Raw genomic sequence first — 23,699 nt, forward strand, 5'->3', positions numbered from 1 at the left:
ATTTTTCATTCCGTTTCCGGATCAAAACCAAACAGGTAATACAATTCAGCATCATTCCTTTCCTTTCTCTTCGTTTCTCTTTCTGAATTCCATTCCGTTTCCTTAACTCGAACCAAACGGCCCCTAATTATTATAGCCACCCGTGTCTTGCCGGGATTAAGATTGTACATTATGAACCTAAGTGATTTACTGTTTGCATAATAAGTATAACATCATATTTTCCTTTTTTTGACAGAGTATAACATCATATTTATTCCAAAAAAAAAAGTATAACATCATATTAATGATTAGTAATATTAATATAAGCCTACATTCCAGAGGGGACTCCTTATATGGAGTTACATAGTGCACCACTATAAATCATCAATTTTATTATAAATTCTGTTATAGAATATATATAAAACGTGATTCCAATATAGAATACTATAAAATAAATCAATTTTAAGTAATTTAACTTTTAAAATTTGATTAAAAAGTATATTTTCAAAATTAATTCTACAACAGAATAATTCTGGATGATTATTATTCTGTTATAGAATCATGTTGAGATATTGCATAATTTCAGATGATCTTTGGAATAAAAAATTGTATAACTTCGTTTTCGGTTTTATAATCAAAATATGTAATTATATTTCATAAAAAAATATAATAGAATATATATTATGTATATATTTATAATGGTGTGCTACGTAAAGAAGGTATGCTATGGAGTGCTACCCATCTATACTTATAATACTATTAAAGCCGAAACGTTAAAAGTTTGGTCGGTCGGTACTTGGGTCGAATAATGGGTCAATCTATACAATCAATTATCTTTTTTAACCCAAACATATTTTTTTTAAATATATTTTCTAACTAAAACCACTCAATCTTCTAAATTAACATTGAGCAACATATCAATTACCTTTTTCTAATTAAATACATCATCTTTTTAGATAATACGTGCAACATACTATAAAAAAATAACATTATTATATATAATTATAAATAAATAATCGATGATATTTTTATTATTATCTATTTAGCAAACTTTTTTCTAATTTTTTTTATTTTAATTTTATTGTTTTGATTCAATTTAGGTTTTGTAATTAATTTATTGAAGGCATTGTTACTGTTGTATATGTGTGTTTTGTTTTGGTGGAAGATGAATTGATAAATCTGAATTAGATTAGGTTTCACTACTACAAAAATGTGCTTAAGAGACGTTACTTAGATAACGTTTTTATGATGGGCTATGTAAGTTATTTACTTACATAGCGTTCTTTTCCACAAACGCTATGTAGGCATTATAAAAAATACAAATAAAAAAAATAAACAAACATAACGTATGATAAATGAGCGCTATGTAAGTATCAACTTAGATAGCGTTTACATAAACGCTATGGAAGATAATGATTTTTAAGTAATATTAAAATATTTATTTAAAATTATCGGCACTTCAATAACGTTTTTAAAAACGCTATTTAAGATAGTGTATTATAAGTACCAACCTAGATAGCGCTTACTGAAATGCTATGAAAGTTAATGTTTTCTAAGTAATTTTAAAATATTTATATAAAATTATCGATACTTCAATAACGCTTTTAGAAACGCTATTTAAGATAGTGTATTATAAGTACCAACCTAGATAGCGCTTAGTGAAATGCTATGGAAGTTAATATTTTCTAAGTAATTTTAGAATATTTATATAAAATTATTGACACTTGAATAACGTTTTTATAAACGCTATTTAAGATAGGGTATTATAAGTACCAACCTACATAGCGCTTAGTGAAATGCTATGGAAGTTAATATTTTCTTAGTAATTTTAGAATATTTATATAAAATTATTGACACTTGAATAACGTTTTTATAAACGCTATTTAAGATAGTGTATTATAAGTACCAACCTAGATAGCGCTTATTGAAATGCTATAGAAGTTAATGTTTTCTAAGTAATTTTAAAATATTTATATAAAATTATTGACACTTCAATAACGTTTTTAGAAACGCTGTTTAAGATAGTGTATTATAAGTAATTTCTGTTATTTATATTTATTTACTTAACTAATTTACACAATCCATGTCAAAATATTATCTTAGAGAATAAAATCAAAATAACTTAATTTAGGGTTTTTATTATACAAATTATATTATACAATTTTTTTGTTTTGTTAAGCGAATATATACATTTTAGTTAATATAGTGTGTTATGTCGTGATCACCTCTATAAATAACAAAACTAATTACTAACATCAAAAATTTAAAAAAAATATTATATTTATATTACATAAAAAATATATATACACTATCAAAATAATATGAGTTTAAAATATTATATATAATAAATAAAAACTAAAGTTACATGAAAATATGTTATTATATTATACAATAAATTAACATCAAAGAATTTTGTTTCTAAATACAAGATAATAAAGCATTAACTAAGTATTATATTTTAAATTAGCATAAAATATTTTTATTTATAAAACCTTATATACAAATAAAATATAAATAAAAATATTTATAATTCTGGTATAAAATTAATTAATAAATAAATATATATATATATATATATGTGTGTGTGTGTGTGTGGATTGGGTCTTTAACTAATTAATAGTTTATTTCAATTAATTAAAAGTATAAGTTTGTATTTCAAAAAAAAAAAAAAAGTATAAGTTTGTTTTTTTTAAAGGATGAACACGTACGTAGAGACACTAACACAGAGCATGCTGCAGTTTCTCTCGGCGTCTCCCTGCATTACTCTCTACTGCGAGCATCAAAATTAGGGTATATCCTGGTCTCTCTAATCAAACTAAAGGCACAAAGTAGGTATTACTTCTTTAATTAGGTATTCCAATTAGGTATTAAATTGATTTTTCTTTTAATAGTGTTCATTGATCTGTGCTCTTATTGTTGTGTTCACTACAATACACTTACAAAAATATAACTAGAATGTTTGATTGGTGGATGGCAATGTGATAATATAACACACTAGAATCATCACGGCACAGTGGGTATATTGTTGGTGAGTTTGGCTTTTCGTGTATGTATTTTATTACCCTGTATAGTCCTCTGTTTCTCATTCTGTCTCACTGTCTGTCCGAATAACATCTCTTTAAGATTTTCTCACCTTTTCCAATAATTCGCTTAGTCTGGTTCATTTTTTTAACTTCAACTAAAGTAGTTATCAAGATGTTTAATTTGATTACTAGCCCCTCATGTGTTTGGTAATGTTAGAGGCTGTGAAACAATATATGTATGTTGTTAGTACATTGAAAAGAATTTTAATCTCTATTTTTGTGAATATTATTGTTGCTTACGGTATTAGAAGGATTTTATTTTTTTTATTTTCTTCCCTGCTTTATTTTTCTTTTCCAGGTTATACTTTATTACTATTTTAATGGATCGAAATTGGATAAAAGCACCTCGGTTGTCAAAAAAATATAGGAATGGCGTGAAGGAGTTTTGTAATCATGTAGCTCAGTATGCAAAGGATACTAGATTCATCTTATGCCCATGTCAGAAATGTTTAAATATTGTAGAAGTTGATGGTCTCGACAAGTTGAATGAACACTTAATGTGTCACGGCATTGAAAGAACTTACACGTGTCGGACATATCATGGTGAAAAGAAAGGAAGAAGTGACACAAGTAACATGAATTCAAATTATCAATAGAGGGGATGCCAATGAGACTATAAACACTGGTGGCACTACTTCTGGTGATAAAAAAAAATAAGCCTGAAGTATTCAATGAAGAGTTATGCAATCATCCTGATATGCATGACAGATTGAAGGATGATGCTGCGCTACCATTATGGCCTGGGTGTAAGAAGGCTTCTAAATTATCAGCTGTGTTGACTTTGTACAACTTAAAAGTTGGACATCAAGTTTCTGATGTATTCTTTACAGAGATGCTCACAGCTGTTAGTGAACTCTTGCCAGATGACAATGTCCTACCGCGGAGAACTTATGAGGCTAAACAGATGCTCAAATCCATTGGATTAGTACATGAAAGGATTCATGCTTGTCCTAATAATTGTATTTTATATCGAAAAGAGTATGCAACCTTTGATGAATGTCCAAAGTGTGGATTAAAACGTTATAAGACCAACAATTCTCCCTCAAAGGTCATGTGGTACTTTCCTGTATTACCCGGACTCAGACGATTGTATGCTAGTGTTGAAGATGCTAAAAATTTAACGTGGCATCACGATGGTAGAACTAAAGATGGGATGTTGAGACACCCTGCTGATTCACCTCAATGGAAGACATTCGATGATACATATAAGGATTTTGAGAATGAACCAAGGAATCTTCGTCTAGCACTTTCAACTGATGGAATGAACCCTCATCGTCTTCAAAGTAGTTCTCACAGTACATGGCCTGTGATTTTAATGATTTATAACTTAGCACCGTGGCTTTGTATGAAGCGCAAATATATGATGATGTCAATTTTGATATCAGGTCCTATACAACCTGGTAACGACATTGATGTATACTTGGCACCATTAGTCGAGGACTTGAAGCTACTGTGTGAAGAGGGAATTGAAGTATATGATGCACACAAAAAGACCAGTTTAGGTTGAAGGCCATGTTATTCGGAACAATAAGTGATTTTCCCGCTTATGGCAATCTTTCCGGGTATAGTGTGAAAGGCTACTATGCATGTCCTTTGTGTGGTGAAGAGACTGGTCATATTCGATTGAAACATTGTAAGAAGTGTGTTTATATGGGGCACAGGCGATGGTTACCCTCAAACCATCGGTACAGAACTATGCCATTAGCATTTAATGGTGAAGTTGAAGAACGAGGTGTTCCTCCTATATTATCAGGTGATGAAGTTTTTAAAGAGCTTGAAACCCTAGACGTCCAATTTGGTAAAGAATTTGCGAAGGATGTTCCTACTAGGGGCTGGAAGAAGCGTTCAATTTTCTTCGATTTGAGTTATTGGAAGGACCTCTATGTAAGACATTTTATCGATCTCATGCATGTGTAGAGAAATGTTTTTGACAGCCTAATTGGCACCATGCTTGGTGTACGGGGTAAAACTAAAGATGGTCTTAATGCAAGGATGGATATGTTGGAGATAAGAATAAGACCCGAGCTAGCCCCTCAGGAGAAACCAGGCAAAAAGCCTTATTTACCTCCTGCATCTCATACTCTTTCTAAGGATGAGAAGAGAGTATTACTACAGACACTCCATTCCGTCAAGGTGCCAGAAGGATATTCATCAAATATAAAAAATCTTGTATATTTGAGTGACATGAAATTAAAGGGTTTGAAATCACATGATTGTCATGTTATCATGGAGAATTTGCTTCCAATTGCTATACGTTCCATTTTGCCAGAAATGGTACGGAAAACAATCACAAAGTTGTGTTGGTTCTTTAAATCAATGAGTAGCAAAGTCATTGATCCAAGAAGGTTGTCATATCTCTAACGACAAATTGTTATTGAATTGCTTCGAAAGTGAAATAAATTAGGGAAAGTATTCATGTTTATTTTGCCTCGATAGTAGAAAGAGAGAAGTGGAAGTAGAGGAAGATTATAGTATTATACTATAGATTATTCGAAACATAAAAAGTTCAGTTGGTGTGTCGAGTTTGGTGAGCCGGTTGGTATTCGATCCACGGACCTCCTTAATTCATAACATGTTATAATATTTTTTTTTATTTCTATTAAATCAAAATATTAAAAATTAGGTAGTTTGAAAAAAAATATTAAAAATTAGTTATTATGATAGGTTGGAATTTGGGTTTACGCTTCTTTTTAACTTATAAAATGTTCTATTCTATTAAATCAAAACATTAAAAATTAGGTAGTTTGAAAAAAAATAATAAAAATTAGGTTATTATGATAGGTTGGAATTTGGGTTTACGCTTCTTTTTAACTTATAATATCTTCTATTCTATTAAATCAAAACATTAAAAATTAGGTAGTTTGAAAAAAAATATTAAAAATTAGGTTATTATGATAGGTCGGAATTTGGGTTTACGCTTCTCTTTAACTTATAATATCTTCTATACTATATTATTAATTATTAACAACGAAATATTAAAAGATTGATTGTTTGGTATATATCCGAGTTTATCGGTCTCCTTAAATTATAACAAATAAATAAATATACTTTAACATTCTCATATTGGTAGTATATACGATAAAATAACAAATATTACAAATCACCCGTGCATGACACGGGTTGTAAGCTATTATTATACGATTAAAATCGAAACATTAAAAGTTTGGCCGGTCAGTCGATATGTGGGCCGAGATACGGGTCTATTTATATAACCAATTATTCTTTTTAATTGAAATATATTATGTTTTTATATTTTCTAACTAAAAAAACTCAATCTTCTAAAATAACATCGAGCAATATAGTAATAAATTTTTTAGCTAAATCATATTATAAAATTAATTAAATTTATAATATATACGATAAAATAACAAATATATTAACCGCTCGTGCATTGGACGGGTTATAAGCCAGGTATATGTAATTATGTATGCATATCTACTTATCTACTTATATATAGAATAGCCCAACACGTTCGTGTCAAGCCTCCCTCCTGAGCAAATAAATTACCTAGCTCCGAACCCAAGCCTAACTCCGAACCTAACTCCTCCTCAAGCCTAACTCCGAACCTAACTCCTCCTCATATATATAAAAAAAATGTTATTCATAAGACTCGAACTCAAGACCTCTTCCATACAAGTACATAGCTCAAACCACTTGAGCTACACAAACAATTAGTTTGTTATTCAAAAGCATTAACCACATGCTTTAAAATTTTTGTATTTATATTCGTTTCAATATCTTATTTATTTCAGATAAGTTATTATTTCAGTTAAGTCTCATATATTGTTTACATGATATATTAATATCTATAAATTAATTATTTACGTAAATAAATTTAAAATTGAAAAAGAATATGAATTATCGGGCTCGAGCCATGATTCGGATTTCTATAAATATATATAATTCATATTTGAATAAGAATGAACGAATTCAAATCTAACTTAATAGTTTAAACGAGCACCGATACAATATTATAGAAATTTTAAGTCGTGAATGTGAGAAATACACACAAAACTGTGGTTTAAGCGAGCATCTTTGAAAGGAAAATTGACAGGCTATCTGCTCCATCATGTATCACTTTAACAATTATGCAAACGTACGCTCAAAAAAGAAGAAATAAATGCAGGGCAACGTGGACCACACATCTTCATTTAATCGTGATTTAAGATATCGTTATTCACATATCAAGAACAAGTTTTCATCAAAATCATGGTATATTAGTTGAAATAATTTAATAATTTCAACAATAAATTACAGAACTTTTAATGAGGTATAATATATTTAAAATCTAAAAGTTTCAGTATTAATTTCGAATATAAATTTGAACATAAATAACATGATAATGGTCTCTATATCCTAATGAATTTGAATATAGAAATATCAGTTCAAATGTAGTTTTTGATCCATAGGCCCGTGTGAGAATAATACTACACATGAATCTATACTATACTATAATAAGCCAACATGGGTATAATTTGCGGTCGTACTTTTTGTTCACGTTTTTTGGTTTCGTACTACATTTTTCGTCCTATTTTTTTGTCATCATTAGACTACGTCTCCTATTCCCAACAGAGATCGACTTTGAAGAAAAACCAAATACTACATAAAACATTTGACAAACAAGAGCGGCTCTCAATTGGAATCGAAAACCCTGAACACAGATAAACCCTAGGATATGAATACTTCATAGAAGCTCTCAAAAATAAAATTTGAGGACGAGGAGGACAATGAATTGGAAGGAACCACAACAGGTAGCTCCATTCTCGAAGAGGATTCTGCCATGTGTGGCCTCGACGGCTCTATCATCGGCGCCGACCAGACAAGCGCCGACTATTACTTCGCCTATTCTCACTTCGGTAATTCTATCTCTGTCTCTCCTCATTCTTACCTTTACTCACTTGAACTCGTCCCTAATTGCATTTGCTTTTTGTTTCTCTGCAGGTATTCATGAAGTAAGTACTGTTCTCTGCAACCTGTAGTCTATAGTATCAATCCATCGATTTTGTCGGCTCCTTCACGAAAAAAACCTCACCATTTATCTGATTTTTTAAAAATGATTGAGGGACAGAGTAGAATTACAAGAGCCTATCACCATAGCCTGCTGTCTCTCTCTTCATCTCGGCGAGCTCCTGTGCTACTTTTCATTCCATCTCTCAAGAACACTACATAATTCATCTCCTCTGAAGGTATATTCGGGATACATATATATGAATATGAGTTCTCTGTGTTCTAAATAACTGGCTTTCTTTGTTATCCATTGTTTATTTATCTTAAGTTCAGTAATTTAGTTGCTTATAAGGATTGATAATTTCATCTTTGTTGTTTATATCATTTTGATTTTCAAGGCATTTCATATACATATTTTTATAATTAATATTGGATATATCTCACACTTTGCGAACATCTGCGAGTAAATGATTTGTTCAGCTGCTGTTAATTTATGAACTGTATTGTTAGTATTCCAGCAGCTGGAAATTGATTATGTGATCGGAGAGAGTCACAGAGAGTTGTTGCCTAATTCTTCTTCTGGTCCTGCTGCTATTACTTGAATCTTTGGCGTCACAAGAGAAGGTTATCAATCTGGAAAATGAGTTTAAAAACTTGTAACACTCTTTTGTGCTAATTTTTTTTTTCTTGGATGTATGAGTGGGTTCAGACCCTCACTCGGCTGTATTAGAGCACCAATATATCCACATTCATAAAATGGTACTGCTTTTTGTTAATAACTATACCAAATTAACTTGAAACTCGTGTATTCATTAAAGGATTGTTACCTATACTGTATGCTTTGTTAGTTGTATACTGTATGCTTTGTTTTGGTTGGTCTGCAGAGAATTTCATAAAGTTTGTTTTGGTGATAAAGGTTTGTGATCTTTTTTTCAATATGTATTTATATATGACGGATATCTATGATTAAAAATAATTGACAAATTAAAGTTGTTGGCTTATGTACGAGGCTGTTAATGGACTGGTGTTCAAGTTTTACAGGTATTATGTTACCTTCTGACCTATTGGATCTGGTGCAAATGTCCTATGTTGTAGAAATATTAATCTTATCTTATATATATATAAAGGAGGATCTTCAGAGGATGACGTGTCATCTCTGAAATCTCTCCATTTCATTTTATAATTATTAGGCTCCTCTGTGCTTTGCTCATTTTGGTGGCTTGGAATTAAAATTAAAATATTTTTAAGTTAATAAGGGACTCTATTTTTCCAGTTTATTGATTGTTACGGTTAAAAGACTTTTTAAATTCCATTTTACAAGTCCTTTTGTTTTCATTGGTTAAATTGTATATATACACGGAGGTTTTGATCGGGGGTCTTCATTTGGTGGTACAGGGGACCTAGGGAAGAATATGATTGATAATGGAGTAGGTTAGTTATTCTCAATGCACCCATGTATGCCTATAAAGAGTGCTGAAGATGATCTAATAAAATTGAGAAAGACTGAAGCAAGGAATAATATATCATGACTGTTGAGTTTGTAGATGTTGAGTTTGGAGATAGAGAATCTGATGGGGTAGTTGTGGAACCGAGAGCGCTAGAATAGGTATGCTTTCTCTCTTCTCAATATGAAGTTGTTATATGGTGTGAATTCAGTTCTTATCACTATGAGTAGCCTGGTTGATAATTTCTTATAGGTCTTTTACTCCTTAACTTTCTTTAATTTTATTTTCTGCAGCAGTCTTTTATATAATGCTATAACTGAAGTGCAGAACTCATTGCTCATTTTTATTTATTTATTGCTGTTCTTTTTGCTATTCAGGTAGCAGGGGTCTCCTCTATACTTTCTAGATCGCAGTAGCATGATAATTTTATTTTTTTTCTGATTTTATGTTCAGGTGATAAATTCTTGTGTGGTCAGTACATCTTGCATATGTGAGAAATTCAGGTAAATATGCTTGCCAGCATCTTTTTATCTATATGCAATGAAGATCTCATATCTTGGTCTTTAATTTGTATGTGGTGAAATTCAGGTAAATGTGCTTTGCAGCATCTTTTTATCTATATGCAATGAAGATCTCATATCTTGGTCTTTAATATGTATGTGGTGAAATTCAGGTAAATGTGCTTTGCAGCATCTTTTTATCTATGTGCAATGAAGATCTCATATTTTGGTTTTTAATATCTATGCAATGATTGCGAAGGAATGTAATTTTATAAACTGGTTGTAAGTTGATTAGTTTCGTGGTATTTAGTCTAAAGGCTGAAATCCTATCATGTTTTGGTGTCAATGCTGCGTCCAGCAAGAAGTTTGAAGTTTCAAGTGTTTTCTATATTTTCTGATGTGTGATTGGTATTCTGTAGATTTTCTCTCATATATAGTATCATAGTAAATAGGTCCAAGTATTACTGTATTTGGTGCTAATTCATAGATGCAGGGACTAATCACCCAAATCTGAGTAAATTTCTTGACATGGTCCTGAAGGTGCTCTACTGTCCATAGCCCATATAACTACAAATGTATAACTAATATTCCAATGTCATGGAATTCGCAAGCCAGGTCCGAAAAAAAGAGCTATCCGCATCTCAACTGATTTTTTAGGAGAATCTCCCAAGTACCCAATTCTCACTCGGCAGCTAAAGTTGATCCAAATCGAGAAGACCAGGTCAATTATATAACAACTTAGGTGTGAGTGGTTGTCCGGACAGAGTGTGCATCATTAGGAGCGGGAGCAGACGAAACATCAAATGTGATGGACATATAATTTGGCTACAGAGATAATAGGCTATGATAATACTGAAGCCCTTATACCTCACAAGGTGGGAGAGTTTGTGTATTTATATTTGAGTAAAGCTAATTACTCCTAGATTGCAGATGACAAATAAATCCTGCAACTCACCTTTTTAACTGGCCATGTTTCTACATACACAATATATGTAATATAACAGTGAATGTAGTACATCATGTTAAGCTAGCATATGCACATTACTGATGAAATCACATGATGGACATTGTGACATGTCCCCTAAGAACTCACAATTTGAGAAATATAGATAAGAATGTCTTTGTGATTGCAGCTTACATGTGATCAGCCTAATCACGATGAAATAGATTTTGAGTTACTTGGAAATGTGTACGGGCAGCCTTACATACTTCAGACCAATATTTTTGCTGATGGCTTTGACAATAGAGAAGAAAGGATATATTTGTGGTTTGACCCGACGAAGGATTTTCAAACATACTCCATCCTCTGGAATCTTTACCAAATTGTGTAAGTGAATTTTCAAACGATGAATTTTTTTGTGATTATATGTATAATCTCAGAAAATGATGCACAAGCATATAAGCAATCTATTTATTTGTACTAATCTATTTATTTGTACTCGGTGTAGGTTCATGGTGGATTTTGTTCCCATAAGAACATGCAGGAACTATGCTGACAAGGGAGTTGAATATCCAATGTGGCAACCAATGAGCATTAAAGTGAGCCTATAGGATAGCAGAACGTATTAATTGGTCAAAGGGTCCCTTCAATACCTCATTCAGGAACTATCAGATTGATGCTTGTGTGTGGAAAGGGAATGCAAGGTTTTGCAGAGAAAGCTTGACAAATTGATAGCATAAGGAGAGGTTTAGGTCATTAAGCCAGACACAAAGAAGGTGGTTCAAGTTGGTGAGAAAATATCATCTCATATATGATTATTGCCAAGATAATAAGAGATTTGAAAACAACCTCCCAAAGGAATGCTCCTTTGCCAAGTTTTGAACAGGACTTGAAGAATGAAGTGGCATTCATTTGACTCTGTTTTGTGAGTTAAGTGTCCTCATCTACTTTAAAAAAGCAATTATTTTTTAATTTTTTAGGATCTGAATTATATTGAAATATAGTGAAATTTTTTAGTACTGTATCTTACAAAGGTGAGGATAAGCAATTTGCTGCGGAGGAGATTTCTTCCATGGTTCGCATGAGATTGCTGAGGCCTTTTCGGTGATTAAAAGTATTTTTTATACAATGTCAATATGATTTATATTTTAGTTTTCGAATTTTGTTTCAATAGAGAAGAACTAACTTGGGGAAGGAAGCGGATAAGTGGAAAACTTTTAAGTCTCAAAGAGATGAAAATATTCGTTGCACCATTTATGTATCTGAAATTGACCATAATGTGAGTAAGAATTAGAGATATTTTTACATTTGGATGGTTTGTAAATGATTGTGATCAATCATTAAGCTGTTCATGTTATTGCTAAATCGTATTGCCATTGTACTTTTTTATTATGCTTAAAAATATTTTATAATAGAGAAAAATATTGTACAAGCCAAACTTTCAAAAGTGAATATAACCAATCAGTTAATATAATTTAATACCATTATATTAAATTAATAATAAAACACAAAAAATGATATTAAGCTTACAAATAAAAAAAAAGAAATAATATGGTCGCCCGTGCTTCGCACGGGTTATAGGCTAATATTATTTAAAACACAACAAAAACGAGAGGTCCGGATCTCGCACGAGCTTTTATGCTAGTTAAGTTATTAACCCAGGCACACAGAGTCAAACGGAGCATTCATTAACGTTTCATCCATTTAATGTATAGAAGGATATAAACGTAATATACTAGTGTGCAGTGTGCACAAAGCAAATTTGATTTGCATTTAGCAACACCCCAATTTTAAGAACTAATTGGAAAGAAAGTAAAGCGACCCAGCGGCTCCGATCTTCCTCGGCGACGGCGGCTTTCTTCCTCCGCGGCGGCGACTTTCCTCCGGTAATAGCACCTCTTTCTCTTCTCTTTCTCTTCTCTTCTCTTTCTCTTCTATTTCTCTCTGGTAATAGCGCCTTCGCGGCTTTGAGTTGTTTACTTGTTTTAGACTCCGCGACTTCTGCCTTTTTCAGTTGTGGTGTTGTCTTGTTTTTGTTTGTTAAACAAATAGTGTATTGCTTGAGTTGTGTTTGAGTTGAATGTTATCTATATATATATTATATAGATATATATTATATAGATATATTAATAATTAATAAGATAATAATAATAATTATTAAGTATATGAAGTGATAGTGGGTGTCATGTGCTTATATATGATGTTGATTCATTCTTCCATTTCGACAACTAGAATAATGCAGTGGCAGTGACTTGAATTATTTGCTTGAGACTTATGTATTATGAACTTATGTATTTGATGTCTTTGATTTGGTAAAACTTGATGTACTTGACTTATTTAGTTTAATTTGAATGCTAGTTTTTGCTTTTGCTAAATAATATACTTAAAAATTATATTTTAAATTTTCTTATATTTGCTGTATCCCCCGCACCCGTATCCCCATTTTTTTGATTTTGACGAATTCCCGTATCCCCGCACCGGCGTATCCGCACCCGCACTCTTGCTTCCTAGGTGTAAAGACCCTGTCTTTCTGACTTGTTGAAAAACCCCATGGATATTGTCAATCAGTTGCAGCGACAGTATGTCGATTTCTTGTCTTCTCTTTATCGTGAGGTCAGTTTTCTTAATCACCCTTTTGCCCTCAGAACTGAAACCACTGATCTGAGTTTAATTTTGATGTGGGTGTTCTGAATTTCACTCGATTAGGACACCCTTTTGGATTTTTAGTAATGGGTTGTTTTTTTCGTGATGTAAATTCAGGGGCTTTTGGATGATCAGTTCCTGCAGATTCAGAAGCTTCAGGATGAGAGTAACCCTGATTTTGTGAATGAAGTCGTTACTCTTTTCTTTGAAGATTCAGAGAAGCTTTTGCACAACTTGGCCATAGCTCTGTCAGTGTGTGTTTACATATTTTTTATATTGAATGAAAAGTAGTTTGGATTTGTGGTATATAGTTTGAATTTTACTTGTGGGTTCTTGGATTGGACAGGGACCAGCAGCATGTGGATTATCAGAAAGTCGATGCCTGTGTTCACCAATTCAAGGGTAGTAGCTCCAGGTACCATCATTTCTTATTAACATGTGAGAAATTTATTTGCTAAACCTTGATTTATAGGTACAATTAATATATTCTGATGTGTGGTTGATGCCTTGATGGTGTATGCAGTGAAATTTAAAAGATATGTTATATACTAGATCACTGGAAGCTTGTCTAATTTGATTTTCATGTGTTTATGTGTGTATTTGGTTTATTAACTTTATCCTTTTGCTTTCATGTTTGACCTCTGAAATCTAGTAGTTTTTTTTAGCCCAGCTGAAGTTTAAAAAATTGGTGATATATATTGAACATGCATAGAAAATATTTGAGCCTTGGACCATTTAAAAATTCTGGTTTTACCACTGTGTATATGTGGAAGAGCATCTGGGTGGTTTGGATCTTTTTAAAGGTCAATTGGTTTGAAAATATAAGAACAATCGACATCTCGATGTAATAAAGCATGATGTTTGCACAACCAAAACTGATCGGAAGTGTATTGGTGTACCAATTAAGTGAACAACTCAACAATTGGTACGATTCGTACATCCTGTTTAAAACAATTCCTGATCTCCACGAATATAAATATTAAAAAAGTACGTGCATTATTAAAAAATATTAATCTCATCTACATCATCATCTTCACACTGCGTAATAAAAGCCGAAACATTCTACGGTTCAAAAAATTCATGCAGTTGCCCAATATAGATGCTGCATAAACTTGAATCATTTATTTCTCAGTTTTCTGACTAACCACCCAAATCATCATTGCTCATTCCTCTCTGCTTTTATGGAGGCCACAACCAAGCCCTACAGAGATATTAAAAAAAAGCGTATAAGGAAAGGATTATTTGTTAAGGAGTATGCCAAGTTGGATAAAGTGAGAGGTTAGAATGAAGGATGAAGAAGAGTGAGGGCGGGGGAGTAATGATATGGGAGCCAGATCTAGGTTCTCTAGGTTCTCTATTAGCCATTTTTTTTAAAAGTACAATAGACTGCGAGAAAGTGAGAAATTGATGTCAGACAAAGGGAATTTGGCTAACAAGTTAACAGGGATCAAATATTCAATTATTATATTTGTATTTTAAACTTCAGTTTGGTGTGGGGCAGGCTCTTTGACCAGTTTTAATGGGTCAATCAATCGGTCAAGGTTTTATTTCAGTTGATGTTCTGTGCTCAACTTTATCTTTGTGTCTGGAATTGTCAACAGCCCATGTTGCGTGCTGCTGCAGATTTCACTCTATGTGGCGACAACAAACATGATTTGCGCACCAGAAGCGCTAAGGAGGCACCTGGAGCTTAAGCGCAACGCAAAATACGTGGGTTGATCAAAGACAAATAAATATACATATATTAATGTTATATAATGTATAATATTGTTAATTTATAGATAAGAAGACATTTAATCAATAAAGCAACCAAATTCATCATCATATAGGTTCTAAGTAGAACAGGTTAAAGTCAAAAGTAGCCAAAAAATGCAAAGTTAGTCCATTATTTTTTCTTCCTCTCCGTCATCAAGGTTCACAAATCATTTGCTTCACTAATATGATTTGGATCCTCAACAGTCATCTTCTTCATCATCATCCTCAAATAGTCTTTGTACTAGAATTGTATGTGTACATAAATCAGTAAATACATGGTATGTGTATATATATGCATGAATCATATTAGAAGATGAGTTGAATCTTTTTCTCTCGTGGTATATCTCGTTCTTGTATGTATATCTGGTTTGTATTTATCTGTGTCAGCTGCTATAAGTGTGGTAGGGTTTTTTTTACCTGTTTCCTTTAAAAATGATCCATCTTCACAGAAGCAATGTGTGCTTTTAATAACACTGGTCGACAATGGATAAAACACATTGGATAAATATAAATGAGATTCTTGAATTCTCCCAATTAATATATCAATATCTTGTTCGCCATATAAATTATATACTTAGGAAAGTAAAATTACTAGAGGAAGGTACTCTGCAGGCCTTTTGTCAACAAAATTGCAAATAATTTATTGTCATTGTTTTGGAGATCAGAGAGCTTTCTGCCCTTAACACTTTTGTATGCTCCTGTTTTTAGACAGGATCTGTGTATTCAGAAAACTCGTGTGTATATGTGGGACAGTCAACAGCTGCTATCTCCAGCATTAGACATTTGATAAACATGTGGGGTCAATTACCAAAAAACCGCTATAATTTTCATTAAATTCGTTATGATTTAAAAGTATCAAACATATATAAACAACTGGAGGCATCAACGAGGAGGCTCCCGTTGAGAAAATTCTGTATATTTTGTTCTATTGATTTTAATGCTTTCTCTGTAGATCAGCAGGAGTCTATTTAAAATTGAATTGATGTGCAGACTTTATCATTGTGGGACTCTATTTCTCTCTTGGCTTGTCTTATAAAACATTCTTGTTGTTTCGTATATAGTCATTGTTTGATACTATAGACAAAAAATTTATCTGCTTAAAGATATAATGGTGTTATTGTCCATGCATCTGTATTCCTGTAAAAACATTCTTGTCATAATTAAGTATACAACTTCCTAATCATTGTCTTGGCTACAAACTATTGAGTTCGCTGGGCACTTGTAGCGAAGATTGTGCATGTTTGTTTGATTAAGAAGACTATCTTAGCAGTCAGATTGACCAAAAACTCTATATATATGGTGATCTCATTGTCAAAATTATTGGTTACTTTGTCTTTTCAAGGTTTTTGCTAATCGTATTGTTTCTGAATAACAGCATAGGTGCTCAAAGAGTGAGGAACATATGTGTTTCTTTCAGAACTTGTTATGATGCCAAGAACTTGGAAGGGTGAGTCGTTCGTTTCATTCATATCATATTGGGTTTCTTGCGTCAATATATACGTGTTAGTACTGCAGAAAACTTTTCTGAACATATGTATAAAGTTTTATCCAACAAACTGGCACAGAATTGTTTGTTGCTACGGGAAGATTAGTTTTGTTAACTGTCATTAAGGAAAAATTTCCTATAATGTTTCAAGAAAATCCTTGGTACTCTTGCCATCTTATTTCCAAGATTAACAATCAACAATTTTCTTAATTATATGTTATTTATATGGTCACTGACATAAAAATGCACACACAAATTTGATATATATAAATCTAATTTTTGTTTGGAAGTGCCATACTAAGAGTGGGTAGGTTGTATTTCAGTTCTCCTGCTGAAATTTGTCATTTTATGCTAACTGGACCAAATATAGCCAAATTAACCCTTAGGTGTAAACAACGGAAACACAATTCTCGCTTCATCCACAGGGTGAAATTTTATGTGTGGCTTAGGCATGCCTAGATTACTGTTTCACTGTTTATTTATCATCCCTAAAGCCTGTTTTGTAATCGTGACCAGTTTGGCTCGAGGGGTGAAGTTATCCGATAATTGCTTGTCAAGTATTGATTTACCAAAATGAATTTTTACTGTTCAGTTTGTTGTAGACATGCTGGTGGAGGAGCTGAACTAAAGAATGAGAAAACGATATAATGTTTCGGTTGACTGCAATACTGCAGTAAATCTGCTATGATGGTTTCTTAGAACTCAGAAGAGAGTGTTTCTTATGAATCGCAGCCCTTATTTAAAGTGAAATTGTCAATTTTTAAGAAATTAATTTTAGAAACTGTTGTAAATGTGCAATACTACAAAATCTATATAGAACTCTAACACCAAGAAAAATAACCTAATAGACTAACCGGCTAACGCTAACATATATTTTTGATTATTTCCTAATTATCTAAATATGCATGCTAATAAAAATATCTATAGCTATACCTCAGTAAAATGTTAAATAAATGAAACAGTAATCATCTCTTTTGTTGATAAACCTAATTTATTTAATGACAAATTTAAATTCATCTTATTATCTTCACTTGTATTATCTATCATGTCGCCTTACTGAAGAAAACATAACCACAAGTTTGTGGAAGGTGGGAATGATGAAAGAATGAGATGGCACCAATGAAATAAAGCTGGAGGAGGCTGTACAGGATATTTTCGAAATTCAGTATGCTCAACATTGGACTACAAAACAATGATTCACGGCTTTCAAGAACTGATCCCTCTTTTACCCCCTTGGACTCTTATGTCTTCCTTCTGGTTCTGTATTATTTATTTTCAAATACTTCTTTGACAGTATCACCACCTTGATTCTAAAAATACACTGAAGTAGTTGATATCCTATGCTTCTATATTGTGTTTATTTGCAACCACGTATCCTCGTTACTTTGGGAACTCCATAGAGTAATGTTCAACTTTTTAAACGTTAGTAAAAAGATTAGTTGTCTAAAACTTGCCGTGAGATCTTATAATAGACACACACACACACATACATGCATGCATACATACATACATACATACATTTATATCTCTGTGTGTGTGTGTGTGTGTATTTATACCTTAAATTTCAATGCTTTGAACAATAATATTCAAGACTTTCCAAGTAAATATTCATAATTAACGTCTATTAACAAATGAATATGAGGGACAACTTTAAGAAATGATTATATTTGTGATTTAAAAAAAAGGTTGAAAGTTGGGTGGATGATCCGCAGAACACCCACTATCCCAAGGGCATCCCAACCGCAGAAGGGTAGAAAACTATGGATCACATTCTATCAGATCTTATTCAAATTTCAAAAAATCTCAATAAGCAAGTCTAAAATAATATGTGGGGATTCACATCCATTATATAGATGATAGAATTACCTTAAATATAACCAAGTGGACTAAGGCTCGTATTCAATTGGGCTTTATTATGAACAGACTCTATATCTAATAAACTGTTAACTCCACATATAACACACATAGATAAATACATTATTTATCTCTCCATTAAATATTTTCAAACTAGTTAATAATACATATAACTTCTTCACTTGTTTTTCATCAACTAACAGTAAGTCTATATCATGGAACATCCAAAAGTGATTGGAAGTAAACAACACTCTCTTATTGTTATTGATGTTTTAGCCAAAGAATATTGAAGATGAGGAGCTTGTTGTAGTGGTAGACTTGTGTAGTTGTGCGCTCTAATTAACTTCCATATGGATTTTGGAATACTAGTATACACTGAAATTTCCATTTTTTTCAAATTCCACATTATTTATGATGAAGTTGGTTAAGTTTGATTTCTATATCTTTTGAGTTTGAAATATTACTTCCATTTTGTCCAAGTAAGTAAATGTGAAAAATATTAAAGGTTGCGATCCTTGTATTAAAATGAGGGGAATGGATGATGGAAAGTAAGCATATTGTTTTGAATTCTAGGTCGCCCCTGATGTCATCTTTAAGTCTTCCTATTGTCACTAGTTCTTGCAGATTTTGTTATTGAGTAGATGGCTAAAAGTTGTCTGGTGCAGGTGCTTGAGATGCCTCCAGCAGGTGAAAGACGAATACTACCTTGTTAAGAACAAGCTTCAGACATTGTTCAGGGTGAGTGTACATGAGAATGATAATTGTTTCTCTTATTACCCTTCAGGTTCATTATTTCACTTTTGTGATTCTTCACATCTTTACTACTCCCTCCGTCCCTTTTTAGTTGTCACCTTTGGTTTTGTGCCGGTCAAATTGACCAAAGTTTGACTGAGATTTATTACTATTTAATCAATTGAAAAATTAAAAAAAAATATGTCACCGAAAATAACTTTTAATCTACTTTAAGATGTAATTTTCAGTTTTTAAAAAAATGAAAGAGTGACTTATAATCTTTGGTCAAAAGTTAGTCAATTTGACCAACAAAAATAGAAATGTGACAACTAAAAAGGGACGGAGGGAGTATTATACAAGCAGCAGTATATAAAAGGTTTAAACAAGTAAAAAAGTGTTGAAGGGCTTTCAATGTGGAAAAGTTCTGATCTTTTATATAATATTGGTTCTGGTCTTGTGTTCTATATTAGAAAGCTAAGTTACCTAGACTCGGGTACGGGTGGTGTCGGACACGGGTGTAGATCTAAGTGTCGGGTTCTTCATTTCTAAAGATTTAAGATCCTTGGATGCAGATCTGAATTTGGACACAGTTGTGGGGACAAGGGTATGAAACTATGAATATAGGACACGGGAATTCAACATGTAAATTTAGCACATTATTAATATCTGTAATTTTTGTCATATAATTTAAATAATATGCATCCCTCATGAAAATCAACTACTCCAATCATAAACTTAAAACCAACAAAACTAAATCAAAATATCTTCAATTAATAAGCCATCAATAAAATTAATTCTCAAAAATCAGAATTCCATACTTAAACTGTTGAAAAGCATAATAGTTTCATAAAAAACTTGCATAATAGTACTGATAGTTATGAAAGCAAAAGATAGAACATGAAGGCAAGACAGAACAGCCTAATCTTCAATTAAGTTAGATGTCATCCTCCACTTTTTATCATGGCTTTGAATTCTGGTTCATCGAGCAATAGCTGGGAAAATTCTCCGATATGTCCATCACGATCAAAGTTGTCTCCACCTAAAAATGATTATTACGAAATATATGATGACTACAAAAATTAAAATATATCAAGATTATACGCACACAACTTGAAAGAGATTTACAAATATCCCCAATATTTTGAAGGTGCGTTAAAATATTCATCTTCTTGCGTGATAGCACCCGGAGATTATTATACACAAAAACTAAGTCTTTAGTTCTTGATGTTGCCAACCTATTCTCTTCACCATTTGAATCAGTGAATAAGTACTCCAATTTTTTTTCTTTTGGTACATGAAAAAGAAGCTGGTTGTTCAAGTAATTTGCATGCTAAAGCTTAGAACGGTGATGTCCTGGTTCGATGGTCATCACACTAAGAAACTGAACTTTCAGTCATCCTCCCTTCCCTTCCATGACACAAGGTTGATTAAAATACCCACTTCCGACTGAAGAATCTCCAAATACAGCAAAGACTTTTTGCAAAATTTAATCTAAGCAGATGTCCTTCCTTTAGAAAAGCTTTGCTAATGCTTTTCTAATGCAAAAGGTCTTTGCTGAATTTGGAGCTTTTTCAACAGGAAGTGGGTACTTTAATCAACCTCGTGTCATGGGAGGATGACAGAAAGTTCATTTTCTTGGTGGGCTATGGAACCAGCACGCCACTGTTGCAAGTTTTAGCATTCAAATTACCCAAAAGTTAAATATTACAACTTTACATCTTCTCCTCGCAATTTGCACCCCCACTTTCATCTGTTCTTCTTTAAAGCCTATATACATATATCATCTTTTCTAAAGCTTCCATTTACCTTCAACTTCTTATATGATCACAAGCTTCTGCAGAGAAATAATATAGCATGAAAATGAACTATGCTTGGTTTACAGCTTGCCAACTTACCATTTATATATACACACACTAGGCTGACAGTTAAGTGTCCGGTTTCAAAACAACGAATCAGTCACAGATCGTATACCCACATTCGTGTCGTGTCGACACCGGTATCGGACGAATTTTGAAAGGTCCGGGTAACGTAGTTAAAAAGCCATACAGATCAAGATATATGCAAATATGTGAGATGAGTCTAGATGCATACACTAGATGTAGGACATGAATACTAGATGGATGAACCTACACACATGCATGAATTGTAATGTTCATAATATATTCCAGAGTTCTCTGAATTAATTTCTAAATTCTAACACTTACGTTTTTCTTTCCAAAGTACTTGTATACATCACTTCACTGTTTCAAAATTATAGATCAGCTGATGAGCATAATTCTTTTGTGCTTATTATTGCTTTATATCGTAAGTACTAGAATTAAAAGATATTACATTAATTTAGTTCTCTGATAGTATTTCAAGTTGGGTTTTAAAAGTTTATGAATCTTCCAGTATGCTTGTAACTAAGTTTTGTAGAATGCAACATTTCTAGCATCCTCAGTGTTCACACTCCAGAGTTATTTCTTATTTCTGTTGTCTATTTCTGCTTCTGACTCTTAACCAAAATTTCTACCTTTTATATACAGCTGGAGCAACAGATTGTAGCTGCTGGTGGAGCAATTCCGATTATGGGATAGATGGGGTGGTTATATTGTCATCAGGAAAGAAAGCTAATGTAAAATTTCATTTGTCAAAGTTTATGTGAGCACTTGCTTTAAAACATTTTGCTTTCTTTGTGTGTTGGAGATTATGTTAGATGTAGAGTCAAAACTCAAGTTTGAGATGACACAAATTAGGTGGATGAATAGATCTTTGCTGTTTCATGATACATCCCAACCTCTTTGTCGCCTTTCGTCATAATGATTGGCTTACAATTACCGACATAAAATAGTTATGACTATTATCATGTGAATGTCTGACTTTTTTCTTTGTGTGGTTTGATTACTTTGATATATGTTAAAAAATGCTTACCTGGTCACTGGATTGAATTCATGGGTGGACAAAATCTGTGTTGGCTTGATTGGGGTGTATAGACATATTGATCAAGGTCAGGCATCTTCAAGATTTCTGTTGGTTTGAAAAGAAAACAGTTGAAATGGCGTGCAAATTATCTGGTTGGCTATGTTATTACAGAAAAAGGAGGTTTTGCAGCTTATAAACTTGTTGACTGAGGAGATGAATTTTCCTATTGTGGTCTATATTATATACTTGTTTGTAGCATAATCTCTTAAGTATGACAGTGTTGTAAGTAGGTGTGTTCTATTTTCTTAGCTTAAGTTTGGTTGCTGTGTGTTTTTGGTCTGCAATTCTTCCAGTGGTTTCTACAAAGTCATGCAATAGGATTCTGAATCTCTGATTTTCCTCTTCCCTCTACTACAATCTAAAATATTGTTATTTCATATTTTAGTAGGTCTCTACATTTTCAGTCAAGGTTTGTGATGTTTGGTCAGAGTAGGCATAATCTATTCTGCTTTAAAGTTCCGTGACTGTCTTACTGAACGGTAGATGCCATTATTATCTTCCACGTAATGAAATCGTACTTGGGTTTAATGACATCTGATGTATAAAATCTTATCTGGTGTTAGATTCGCGCAGAGTCACAGACCTTACTTTTATTATTTCCTCCCGTTACCTGGACCACTAATATCTAAAAATTTTAATGCATGATTTAGCAGGTCTCTTCATTTTCAATAAATTTACATGATGTTCAATTGGAGTGTGCATAATTTCTCATGTTCTAAAGGTCTGTTACTGTCTTACTAAATGGTAGATGTCATCATCATCTCCCATGTAGCAAGATCTTACTTGGTGTTTAGTGTCAGCCTGGTATACTTTTATTCTGCTTTAAAGTTTCATTGCTGCATGGTAGACGTCATTTGTCACCTCTCATTTACAAAACTTTACCTGGTGTAAGATTTGAGAAGGGCGTACTCTTATTTGGCTTTAAAGTTTCGTTGCTGAATGGTATATATCATTATTATCATCTCTCATCTATAAAAACTTCCCACAGTATATAATTTATTGCAGATAATTTTTTGATTATTTGAATTATGGATGTGCAATTTGTAACCGTGAAGTCAAAAATTGTCTGGACCAACTTTTGTTGTACAGAATGCCAACTTGCCGGAAATTTGATAGTGCATTCTGGTAATTAGTTTCCAATCAACGTTCGTGATGTTTGGTAGAAGTAGGCATAATCTATTATGTTTTAAAGTTCCATGACTATCTTACTGAATGGTAGATGCCATCATCATCTACCATGTAACGAGATCTTAGTTGGTGTTTAATGTCAAGCTGGTACACTTTCTTTCTGCTTTAAAGTTTCATTGCTGCATGTTAAATGTCATTTGTCCTCTCATGTTACGTAATCTGAATGCCATGTTATGACTGTGAAGA

General features: G+C 32.5%; 1 protein-coding gene and 1 pseudogene across 3 annotated transcripts; both read left to right on the forward strand.

The window, feature by feature from the left end:
* Positions 1 to 4,574: 4,574 nt before the first annotated feature.
* On the forward strand, positions 4,575 to 12,054 carry LOC135148475 (uncharacterized; annotated as a pseudogene).
* Positions 12,055 to 12,578: 524 nt separating this feature from the next.
* LOC108199781 (histidine-containing phosphotransfer protein 1) lies at positions 12,579 to 22,215 on the forward strand. Of its 3 annotated transcripts, none has more exons than XM_017367754.2 (7): positions 12,579 to 12,780; positions 13,406 to 13,507; positions 13,655 to 13,785; positions 13,884 to 13,952; positions 16,668 to 16,739; positions 19,298 to 19,370; positions 21,890 to 22,215. In XM_017367754.2, exons 2-7 carry the CDS (start codon positions 13,445 to 13,447, stop codon positions 21,938 to 21,940), a joined length of 459 nt encoding a protein of 152 aa, XP_017223243.2. In that variant the 5' UTR covers positions 12,579 to 12,780; positions 13,406 to 13,444; the 3' UTR covers positions 21,941 to 22,215. The 3 variants fall into 3 exon arrangements, with proteins under 3 accessions (XP_017223243.2, XP_017223242.2, XP_017223244.2); XM_017367753.2 differs by having other exon boundaries at positions 12,623 to 12,780; positions 13,655 to 13,791; XM_017367755.2 differs by lacking the exons at positions 19,298 to 19,370; positions 21,890 to 22,215 and adding an exon at positions 17,841 to 18,170 and having other exon boundaries at positions 12,623 to 12,780; positions 13,655 to 13,791.
* The last annotated feature ends 1,484 nt before the right edge of the window (positions 22,216 to 23,699 follow it).

Source organism: Daucus carota, chromosome 8, assembly GCF_001625215.2.
Source record: "Daucus carota subsp. sativus chromosome 8, DH1 v3.0, whole genome shotgun sequence".
Classification (NCBI taxonomy): Eukaryota; Viridiplantae; Streptophyta; class Magnoliopsida; order Apiales; family Apiaceae; genus Daucus; species Daucus carota.